This window comes from Geotrypetes seraphini, chromosome 7 (genome assembly GCF_902459505.1).
Source record: "Geotrypetes seraphini chromosome 7, aGeoSer1.1, whole genome shotgun sequence".
NCBI classification, from domain to species: domain Eukaryota; kingdom Metazoa; phylum Chordata; class Amphibia; order Gymnophiona; family Dermophiidae; genus Geotrypetes; species Geotrypetes seraphini.
Genome location: NC_047090.1, coordinates 188,003,614 through 188,015,995, shown reverse-complemented (window position 1 = coordinate 188,015,995; position 12,382 = coordinate 188,003,614). Strand labels below are relative to the sequence as shown.

Below are 12,382 nucleotides of genomic sequence, written 5' to 3'. Positions count from 1 at the left end.
GTGTAGCTTTGAGCTATGAGATATAATCGCAGGACCATGCTGGCCGGTTGCATTAATGAGTTTGAGTTTGCCTTGCATTCCCAAATGCAGTGAAAGCAAAACAGGGGCCTTTGTTGGAACCTAAAAACAAAGATAGCTCTATGGGGGTCAGTTTCCTGTTTCCAGAGTGGCCAATCCTGGTCCTAGGTACCTGGCAGAAAATCCAAATAGTAGCAATATTCCAGAGCTGAGATTGTGATGTCACAGTGCCTCATTCCACCAATAAGAGCCAACCTCATCAGTGATGTCACAATGGCTCGATTGTCCTATACTTGGCTCACATAAGATCATAAGAGTTGCCATCTTGGGTCAGACCAATAGCCCAGTTTCCTGTTTCCACAGTGGCCAATCCAGGTCCCTAGTAACTGGCAGAAACCCAGATAGGTTCCATGCTACCAATCCCAGGTCAAGCAGTGGCTTCCCCCATGTCTGTCTCAATAGCAAACTATGGAGTTTTCCTCCAGGAACTTGGGATAAGTGGATACTTGATAAGTTCTACACTTCTAATTGAGTTTTTGAAAAGCAATTGTTAAATCATTACATTATAAGATTATAAACATTATTGCAAAAATTGCCGAAGGACCTGTGATTATGGCGTTCATTCTGAGGTCCCCTTTCTCCATGAAAATTGTGTTACCCTGTGGTTGTTTGGAGTAGTTGTAAATTTTTAATGTGATTGGGTTTTTCATTTATAGCCACCCTTGAGATGAGGTAAAACATAGTTCAAGTAAAAAAAAAGAAGCCACGTTAATTCCTTTAAATCAGTTTCATTTAAAATCCTTCAGAACAAGCAGGATGGAAGCCCTGACAAAGGAAGAAACCTGACCCTAAGCCCAAAATCAAATCAGAAACATGAAAAACAGGATTCAGGGGCGTAACAAGCCTGAGTGGCCTTCTAAGAACATTTCCTTCTTGGTTTGTAAAGGCCACATTCTCCCATGTATGCTTACGTATACAATGACCATAGATGACAAATAGCACATCAGACAGGCGTCATTGGCTGGCTCACTGTTTGTACAATTATGATTCACAGGTAACGTTCTCTTCAGCCTGGCTGGTAATTTTAGGATGAAATATTACCCTGAGTTTATAGAATGAAAGCAGTGCACTGCTTCCAGAAAAATAAAAATAACAAAAAATACTTTTTCTTGTAAATATTGGGAGTTGATCTTTGGTTGGAGATGCCTGGCTGGAGCATCAGGAAGCAACTAGCAGAGAGAAGGATTTTGGGGTGCAGGAAGAGGCGGCCATGAGGGAAGGAGTTATTGGATGTACCTTTCCCAGGAGTTATAGGAAGGTAGCCCCCATATGTCATTTTTACACTGCTTCAAAGGGGACAGATTATATAGGAGGACATGTACTTGAGCTATGAAAATAGCCCTCAAGGTTGCTGTCTGGTAGTCTCGAGATGACAGGCTTTGACAGGTAAGTTGGGGAGAGGGCCAGGACAAGTTATGATAAGGACTTCCCGTGAATATAAATGCAGGAGATCAAAAGTTGTGGATGGTGATGGTGAGGGAGAAGGCTGGGGAGAGGGTGTATCCAGGCTGCATGTTTCATGTCTCTTGAGATAGTTGGATGGATGAAGCTGCCATGAAAACCCTGAGTAGTGTGTTGGATAGTTGGCTGCTTCCGAAACTTTATTTCTGGGACATTACCAGGTAAGGTCAAAGAGGTAAGGCTGGGGAAGCGAAACCACAGGAACAGCAGGGGCTGCGATTGTTCAGCTCTGAGCAGTCCATGCCACTTTCCTCTGAGGAAGACAGAATCTGGAACTCTGTTGGTGAGCAAAAACTATAGCCTGATCTGGATCATATGGCTAAATTGGGAGAGTTAGGGGATTCTATGTTACCTTGCAAACTGTATTCCTTAAGAGAGGACTGCAGTAAATTAATAGAAGAAGGGTTTTGGAATGCTTAACCCTGAAATCGTCATATGATATGACCTGGGATCTCATGCTAAACGCTGAGATTTTGAGGCCAGTTTCTAAGGATATGTGCTCCAGATTTGAGAGTTATGCTTCTAAATTAGCTACTAGGGCCACATTCCTAAATTTCTGTTCAAAATTTCACTAAACTCCTAAATTTGGAGCTTGGACGGTAGGTGGCAACAAGGTCAGATGTAGAATTCTTTCACCCTAGAACATGCAGGGATTGACTTTTATGTGGCCCATGATCTGCCTCTGATCATCAAAGGCAGGTGCTAAGAGCTCTCTATGGGTTTGCCAAGAAGCATCATGCGAAAAGCTGAATGCCGAAGGTAATTAGTGAGTTCATTTATTGCCAGTGACTGGCAAAATACCAGTTAGAGAAAGAATGATCTTTATGAGCCCCCCCCCCACCCCTCTCCCAAGCATAATCAGGACTCGCTCATGCCGTGGGATTACAGTAGGGAATAATGTGGGGTCCTGGTGGGCAGGGGGAGGCAACAGACTCCACAGCCTGACCATAAAGTGTCTTCACTCTTCTTAAAAATTAGCTGTGTCTTCTTTTTTTCAAAATGATCTTAATTTGATGAATTCCCCCCAAAGCAAAACTCAAGCATAGCAAGGACAAAAAAAAAAAAAAAGAGCCAACCCTAACCCCCCTAAAAACTTGCACTCAGAGGTAAAATATCAGTAGAGAGTTAAAGGCGAAATCAGCTCGAGATGGTCTCTTTAGGTGGCACTTATTCCTTTGTGGTTCTTGACCGGCTCTCCTCTGCTCAGTCTAATCTTCTCCTTTGGGTCCAAACTCTTCAGTCTTTCCTGGTCTTCTGCTCTTGGGTTCTCGGAAGGTAGCCAAGCTGTTTCAGGACATTTCTTCCTTCACAGCAGCTGAGCAAAGAATCTAAGGTCTCTGCTAGGTACCTTTTCTCCCAAAAGCCACACAGTACAGTTCTTAATCTAATTTCTGCAGCTTGAGACAAAGGCATCAGGGAAACAGTGATGTAGTAAGGATGAGCGGTGGTACCCCTCCCCTGCTCTCTTCCCTGCCTCTCCCCCCCGGTCGCAAGCACGCACGCCTCCTTGCCTTTTCCTGTACCTTTTTAACTTTTCTGGCATGAGCAGCATGCCCACATTGGTGCCAGATCACCCTTTGATATGGCTTCCTAGGCGTGGATCACAGAACTGACGTCAGAAAGAGCGCCGATGCTGATGCAGGCAGTAACCTTGTGCTGGGGAAGTTAAAAAAAAAAAAAGGTACGAGGGAAGGCAAAGGGCATGTGTGAGCGTCAAAGAGAGGAGCGGGGGTGGAGAGGAGGCGGGGTGCCACGCCCTTAGGAAGACCGCTCCCAGAGTGGACTGCCCCTTCCGCACCTCCCTTTCTGCAGCACTGCAGGGAAAAAAGCCTGTACCGGAGAGTCTACAATTTGGATGCACTCTCTGGGCCTGATTCTATAAACGGCACCAAAATTCTAGGTACTGGTTGGCACAGTTGTCAATCAACCTCTAAGCATTGCTTATAGAGTCCCACTTAGTGAAGCCTAGGCATGCTTAGAGGCATTACTAGGTCTCCTAGAGGTATGTGCCAGTATATTGGACCAGGTTATACCTGGTCTAATTTACCGGTGCCTAACTCGGACACCTAACTAGTGGCATAGTAAGGAGGGGGGGGAGGGAGAGCAGACCATCCCAGGCACCATCTCATTGGGGGTACCAGTACCCCTCCACCCCCCTATGCCATGCTCGTGCCCTCCCTTCTCTGCCCCGTATCCCTCTTTAAAATCTTCACCAGCGCAAGCAACTACTATAGCCTGTTGCTTGTGCAGGCCTGGCTCCCTTTGAGATCACTTCTGGGTCACGGGGCCAGGAAATGATGTCATAGGGAATGCCAGCATTAGCAATAGGTGGAGAATCTGCTCACACTGGAGAAGATTTAGAGGTACAGGGGTAGGAAGGGCACGAGTGGGGCGACGGGGCAGAGAGGACAGTGCAGGAGTGGCACAGGAGTGGGGGGTAGAGAGGAGGGTACACAGGGGTGCCACCACCTCAGGCACCCCCCATCCTTGCAACATCACTGCGCCTAATGAGTCCTAAGTTTACCACACCTGTTCTCTGCCCCTATTTGCCACACTATGTCCTCCATTCCAAGTCTACCACACTAAATTCTACCATGTTACATATCATACTGTTATGTCATACTAGGTTGGCCACACTTTTATACTATGAGGTACATAATTGAAATGAAAATACGTCTAAAAACCCACCTAAATCGACACTTGGATGACCTAGAAGACAGGTCGTCCAAGTGCCGATAATTGAAATGGGTTTTAGACATATCTAGAGGCATCTTAGGCCTCTTGACTGCCGCTATGCATACAGAGCGAAAAGGGTCATTTTTCGAGGAGTGGTTAAGGTGGGACGTGGGCTGACCAAACTTGGTCATCCTGCAGTGATAATCAAAAGTTTGACGAGGTTGCCTGAACGGAACTTATACGTTTTGACTTAGTCAAAGTCAAAGCAGGTATAAGTTCCAATAGGATTGCCGCTGAGCTGATCGCGGCTGCCATGATCAGTTTAGCGGCCCAGGCAACCCATCCCCCCCCTTCCCCCCCATGAAGACTACTGGCAAGAGAGATGCCCAGTCCCTTATACTGGATACCCCCAAAGTGCCTGCAATGATCGCCGGTAGGAGAGATACCCAATCTCTCCTGCCAGACACCTCCCTCCCGAACCTCCGAATGATTGCTGGTAGGAGGGATGCCCAATCTCTCCTGCCAGACACCCTCAAGCCCCCAAAGGTAGTCCACCCAGATTCCCAATCCCACCCCTATCGGACTCCCCTCCCGGCTCTCCCCCCCCAAGCTCACCCAGAGTTCCTAACCTTTTTTAGATGGATGGATGGGTTCTTCCTGCATCCGGCAGGCCTGCCTTCAGTGGAATGGCAGGCCTGCCCCTTCCTGGTGCATCTTGGGATGCACCGTGTAAGGGCTTAAGGCACCTGGGCCAACCGGAATCTTAGGCCCGTCTCCCAGTGCATTCTGGAATGCACTGGAAGTGGCCTAAGATTCCGATTGGCGAGATCCCTTAGGCCCCGGTAGGGGGGGTGGGGCATAGCTTTTCTTGTGCATGTGAAATATTATAATTAGTTCTCCTTATTCACTGCCCCTCAGGCTAAGGAGCTACTCCACTGGCTTGAACTTCCCTAAATAATAGGAAATTCAGTTTCCTCGGAACACCAATCAAATACCTTTAAGTTGCTAGAGATGTGATGCAGATTTAGGCAGTGGGGGTGCTTTTTCTGGATCTAGCACATAGGATTATCCTATTCTTCTTGCTCCAGATTAGAGACACTTATCTGACACCTTATATCCCTGTGCCAGCGGTGTATTGGCTGAACTGGTCACACAAAAAGACTGGACGCTCAGAGACAAGAACCTACCTTGCAGCTAACATTGACATAGTTAAAAATTTTAAACCACTCTGGCAGTGCCATTTCCAAAAACTGACCAAATTTATAAAAATACACAAAATATATTACAAGTGAGTGTTCATCTACCACAACCTAATGTCCATATATAGTCAATATCCCCTACTTCCTCAATCCTAGTCTACCAGTGGCATATACTTTTAGCTATACGCAACTGACTGGCACTAGGTCTAGAATTTCCACATTTGAGTTTATCTCCTACCTGCATTTCAGTTGGACCCTGGGTCAAGGTTTCATTGTCTATGGCTCTATTTTACTAAGCTGCGGTAGCGTTAAACGCTTCAACACTCATAGGAATTCTATGAGCATCAGAGCAGCGTTGGAACATTTAGCTATTTGAAAAAGCTCCTAACCCCATAGCAGGCCTTGGAAGAGAAGTTACCTTTCCTGTACTCACACATAGCACTGCCTCAGAATTCTGCTCAGTCTTCCTCCATCAACTCTCTAATGTCCTTTCCTATGCATTCAGCGTTCTCTCCCCCATCTCAAGGAGCTCATCCTACCATTAACTCACTGTTAAAGGGAACTCTCCCAGTATTAGAAAGCATCAAGTAGCATAGAAGGTCATCTGTTGTACCGGATAGAACCACTAGATGTCTCTACAGTGGAAGAAGCAAACAAGGAGGAGGGTGGAAGGGGACTCTAGTAAGGTTCAAAATGATGTGAAATGGTCCAAGCAGGAGATGCACAATAAATTCTAGACCAGGGGTGGGCAACTACATTTCTCGAGGGTCGCAACCCAGTTGGGTTTTCAAGATTTTCACAATGAATATGCATGAGATCGATTTGCATACAATGGAAGCAGTGCATGCACATCAATCTCATGCATAATTCATTGTGAAAATCTGGTCCTTGTGACCTGGAGCCTTGGCTCTGCCATCAGTTTTGTTGCTCTCACCCTGGCTCTTCTCTGTTGCAGGAATATTGTTTGCAAGGTACAAAGTAACAGTCAGGGAGGGGCAGGAATGCTATGTATCTGAATACCAAGATAGCCCTTTGGTTGAAAGGCTCTGAGGTCTCTATACCATAGGCATCACTGTGATGAGGTCTCTGGGCTGAAACCACCCTGGTGTGCCAAGTCAGGACAAGGGTAGACATCCAGCCCTGGGCAGCATGAATTCTGAGCTACACCCCCCTGGAATGTCTTATCTACAATCAGTAACCCCTCTAGCCCACCTTCAGCTTTGGGACCAGTCACTGAAAGGAGCGCTGGCCACTTGGAATTGGGCTCTGTATGGAGGGTGATGACTCTTTCCCCACTGTCCTTTGCTCCAAAGGCTCACACCAGAGTGGTTCAGTGAATATTCTAGACCATACCATGGCTGGCATTGACTCTTCTCTATCCACCATTCCCAGGCAAAGGACCGGAGACCCTTTATGCAGGGCAGAAGCTTAATGATAATGCCTGGCACACCGTCAGGGTGGTGCGGCGGGGCAAGAGCCTCAAGCTGACTGTGGACGATGATGTGGCTGAAGGTGAGTCGGGGACAGGTCTCCTGGGACTTCATTCTTCTGGCTTTCCAAGCTCTTCTCCTATTCTTTGGCCTCCTTCTCTTTTCCCTCCTTCCTTTCTGTTTGCCTGTGCAGCTTTATTTCTCGCTCTCTTTTTCTCTGCTATACTTTTTTCATTTTTATCCTCTCCTAACTCCTGTTCTTCCTCAGCTTTTTTTCCACTTCCCCCTTTCCCTCCCTCTCTCTTTCGTTATCTCTTCCTCTCTGCTTCACTTTTTTTCTCATGTTTATCCTCTCCTTCTTCCCTTCCTCTCTTTCCTTTTCCTCATCTCTTCTTTTCTGCTTCAATTTTATGCGCTCTCTCTTGTTCTAACTGTCTCTCTGCCTGCCCCTTCCCTCTCCCTCCTTCCCACCTTCTCTCTTTCCTTCACCCTTCCATTACCAATCTTCTCTACCCCCTTCCCTTACTATGTATCTTTCCCTGTTCCTTGCCTTTCTCTTTCTGCTGTTCTGTCATTTTTCTTCCCTCCCTTCCTCTCAGTTTTTGACTGTCTCTTTATGCGACACCCCCCTCCTCCAATTTTTCCAGCCTTTGTAGAACACCTGGCTTGAGTAATTCTGAGCTGTTTTGATTATCTATTGTTTTCCCATTTCCTCTCAGCATATTCTGGTAAATCTAGTCCCTGTAAATACATGTTTGTGAAGAAAGCATAATGCGTCCTGATGAGTCTTAAATGCTGTGTGAAATTCCCAGCAACATGAATGGGAGTTTATGTAGCGGGAGATATCGTGCTTATTTGTACTGTGTTAGACTTGTTGGTACCTCCTGCGGTCCCATCAGTGTAACGAAAGGCTCTATCAGATTTAAAGCTTGACTCCTGATTCTTAAGCAGGGAATGCGGGAGAAAGAGAAAAAAAGAAAATATGTTTCATTTATACACCTCAATAGACAGATGTAATATAGAGGCCAATATTGAATGCAATTGAAGTGGGCAGGAGAGGCTCTTGCACAGTTAAATCACCGTGTAGGGCTCTCCAGCGATATTCAGCGGCTCTTCACCCGATGGTGGCAGTAATGGCAACACTGACCAGCTACTCAGTGGATGGTTTGGGGGTCAGAGTTAGTACTTATCTGGCCAAATCAAACCACAAAAATTCCAGATCGAGAACATCTTCCTGATCTCCAAAACCTGGCTCAAAGACAATGACGAAGCCATTCTGGCTATGCTTTGCCCACCAGGGTACCAAGCGCTAGCTTGCTCACGCTCCGACACTCGAGGAGGAGGTGTAGCCACCATCATTCAATCCAACCTCAACCCAAGACTGTTAGATGCCATCACAGTAAATGCACTAGAATGCCTCATCTTCTCAGAGATCTCACCATTGCCCTGGTATACAGAGCACCCTACTCTCCAATGAAACATACATAGAAACATAGAGTATGATGGCAGAAAAGGGCCGTAGGCCCAACACGTCTGCCCACTGAAAAGAACCCTCCCCTTAAACAAACACTCCCTCTAAGCAATTCCCCTAAGTGAACCCACATGTTTATCCCATCGTTTCTTGAAGTCAGGCACGTTGCTGGCCTCATCTACCTGACGTGGAAGGCCATTCCATCGATCGACCACCCTTTCGGTGAAGAAGTACTTCCTGATGTTACCATGAAATCTCCCACCCTTGAGTTTGAGCAGATGCCCTCTTGTTGCCGTAGGACCTATAAGAAAAAGGATATCTTCCTCCACCTCGGTACGACCTGTAAGATATTTGAACGTCTCTTTCATGTCTGCCTTCTCTCTGCGTTCTTCGAGAGAATATAACTGTAGCCTGCTTAGACGTTCTTCATATGGGAGATCCTCGAGTCCTGAGGCCATCTTAGTGGCCATACGCTGAACTGATTCCATCCTCTTCACAACCTTCTGATAATGCGGCCTCCAAAACTGAACACAGTACTCCATATGAGGTCTCACCATGGACCTGTACAACGGCATTATGACTTCAGGCTTTCGGTTGTAGGTGATGACCGTCTTAGGTGGTCATCACCTACAACCAGATCATCGTACTAGGAGACTTTCACTTCACAGAGACTGGATCCCCAGCAGACTTCACTTCGCTATCAGACCTACGCTTCCGCCAAATAGTCATTTCACTGACCCACTCTGAGGGCCACCTCCTAGACCTAATCTTTACCCAAAAAGAAACATCGCTCAGCACAGGAACTCCTAACTGCTCCATCAAACACATAGAGGCTATTCAGAGCCAGTGCCCACACATTGCCCGGTACTGAATATCCAAGCATAAAGCTGACCATGGCAAAGCATTCACTGACCGCTGGTGGGGGTGTTTTTGGGTTTTTTTAAGGTACACCTCCTCTGGATAAATTAGTCTTGACCATTCACTGGTGGGACATGTTAAAGCACCAACATTGACTATCCAGAAGTTGTGCCAATCTGGCTCATTTAGAAACATGAAATATGATGGCAGATAAAGGCCAAATGGCCCATCCAGTCTGCCCATCTGAAGCATCCACTATCTCCTCCTCTCCCTATTGGCTAAGGCTCTTAACATTTGCATCTCCTCTTCCTATAGGCTAAGGCTCTTTACACCTGCATTGTGAGGTCATAGAGCTTTATGATAATAGAAATATAAAAGCATGATGGGAGATAAAAGGCCAAATGGCTCATCCAGTCTGCCCATCCGCAACATCCACTATGTCCTCCTCTCCCTATTGGCTAAGGCTCTTTACACCTGCATTGTGAGGTCATAGAGCATTATTGCTATAGGCTAAGGCTGTTAACACTTGCATTGTGAGGTCATAGAGCTCTACGTTTATAGAACATAGAAATCTGATGGCAGATAAAGGCCAAATGGCCCATCTAGTCTGCCCATCCACAACATCCACTATCTCCTCCTCTCCCTATTGGCTAAGGCTCTTAACATTTGCATCTCCTCTTCCTATAGGCTAAGGCTCTTTACACCTGCATTGTGAGGCCATAGAGCTTTATGTTTATAGAAACATAGCAACATAATGGCAGATAAAGGCCAAATGGCCCATTCAGTCTGCCCATCCGCAGTAACCATCATCTCTTCCTCTCTCTAAGAGATCCCACGTGGCTATCCCAGGTTTTCTTGAAATCAGACACAGTCTCTGTCTCTGTCTGTGCATTGCCATGCCTCACAGCTAAGCTGGGCAGAGTTAAGTGTCTCAACTTTCCTTGCTAGGTATGAGGGTGCTGGCACTAAATATTGCCTGTGCAAGTATCACTTTCATACCTCCCCGGTTTGCCTCGGACTTCTCTGCCACTGTTGGACACCATCACAGTGGCTCAGCCCAGTTAAGTGCAACGGTATATCCCCTCTCAGGCCGCACAGTGTGGTTATTTAATTATGTAATATATTAAAAGTTTGTATTGGTACTTCTCACTTTCCTTGGGAATCATAAACTCAGTCCATGACCTGAGAAATGTAAGCTGCCTGCACAGCTCACACACATAAAACAGGGCTGCAACTGGCTGCAGAAGGGGAGCAAGCCGTCAACTCTTGCTTGTAAAAGATATGGCGGAAAATGTTTATGACCTTTGGTTTTCAGCTGCTTGATCCCAGTCTTCTTTTGCTTTTAAGTGCAAAAGAGAGATAGGGAGGAAGTAACTTTGCCAAAACACAGATTCTCTATTTTTCTAGTGTATTCTAAGCAGTGGCCACAAGGTGGCACTCCTGGTCCATGCAAAGCAGAGCTCCTGTAAATGAAAAGAGAGGATTAAAAACTTATGTAAGCCAATATTTGAGTCTTTATTCAGAAAGCTGCCAGGTTCGCTCTGAGCATTTATTCCCTGGTAACATAATTGCCATGTTTTGTAATTCTGGGGAGATTCAGCAAGGGTGAGCTTCTGCTCTTTCCTCCTCAACCCTCTGCTCCTCCTCCTTTCTCCATCTCTGTGAATAAGACTGTCATTGTTCCAGTCTCCTCTGCTCCTAACCTTAGCGTCATCTTCTATTCTGACCTCTCATTTTCTACATATATCCAATAAGCTGTTAAGACCTGTCGCTTCTATCTCTTAAATATCACCAAAATTCACCCCTTCCTCTCTGAGCACACTACCTGGACCTTTGTCCAAGCTCTCATAACCTCACACTTAGATTACTGCAATCTACTCCTAACTGGTATCCCTCAGTGTTGTCTCTCCCCCTTGCACTCTGTGCGAAACTCTGCTGCGCGACTCATCTTCTACCAACCTCGCTACGCTCATGTCACCCCTCTCCTTAAGTCACTTCACTGGCTCCCTATCTGCCATCGCATACAGTTCAAGCTCCTATGGCTGACCTACAAGTGGGTTCATTCTGCTGCCCCTCAATATCTCTCCTCACTTCTCTCTCCTTATCCACCTCCCAGAGAACTCCATTCCTCAGTTGCCCTTCTGCTCCACTGCCAATTCCAGACATCGTTCCTTTCATCTAGCTGCCCCTATGCCTGGAATAAATGACCCGAGTTTGTCCGTCAAGCCCCTTCCCTTGTTTAAAAGTAGATTGAAAACCCACCTTTTTGATATAGCTTTCAATCCTAAACCCTACTCCTCTGCCCTCCAACCCAGTCAGTTAATTAACCATTCCCCTTAACTGTTTCCATGACATCATGTTTGTGTTGTCTGTTTAGATTGTAAGCTCTTTTGAGCAGGGACTGTCTCCTTCATGACTCTGTACAGCGCTGCGTGTGTCTGGTAGTGCTATATAAATAATTCATAGTTGTAGTAGTGGTGTGCTCTATCCCTACATCTAAAATAATTTGATTAGTGGATTGCAGCCCTGCTGCTGAGTTGTATGACCTATGTGTGATAGTGCGGATGGCAAAGATCGGTCTCCTTTTTAAACAACGACTATTTGACTAGAGCTTGACATGTAATTAGCAACACATGCAAACAGTAAATGGCATCGTAACCTGCAAGATTCGTTCCACCTACTGCCAAACACCCTCCTTTAATGATAGGATGTAAACTCTCCGTACTGGAACTGGGTAGGTTGGTAGCTCTAGTAGGATTTCTAAAGAGGGCCATATGTCTCCCTGCATGATTCTGGTTTCTCAGAACTACATGTAACGTTTCTCTAAAAGACCTGGAACAATTGGCTCATCCTAGTTAGGGTTACCATATTTGTAAAGTAAAAAGGACACATGACCACACCCCCACCAACCTCAGTTCTGCCCTTGGCCCCACCCCAACTCTACCCTACCTTGAACTAAGCCCTGCCCCTGCCTCCTACCAGTCTTTGCTCCAACCCGTCCCTGTCTCTCACCTTTTACCTCTTAGTCCCCCTTCCTATCCTCTGTACCCTTTTAGTGCTTCTCTCTCCAGACCCCTCCCACATAGATGCTTCTCTCTCTCTCCCTCTCTGCAACCCCCTTCCCCTGGGTGCGTCTCTCTCTCTTTCTAACCCCATCTCCCATGGGTGCTTCTGTCTCACCCCCTCTCTCCATCTCCCCCACCTCATGG

The 12,382-nt window shown here is 46.4% G+C and overlaps 1 protein-coding gene across 1 annotated transcript in view; it reads left to right on the top strand.

Annotated features, from left to right (window-relative positions):
* NRXN3 (neurexin 3) overlaps window positions 1-12,382 on the top strand; it is a 1,772,673-nt gene that overhangs the window by 737,443 nt on the left and 1,022,848 nt on the right. The window contains exon 13 of the mRNA XM_033952014.1: window positions 6,807-6,926. Coding sequence (XP_033807905.1) covers window positions 6,807-6,926 — 120 coding nt within the window. The remainder of the gene's footprint in view (window positions 1-6,806; window positions 6,927-12,382) is intronic.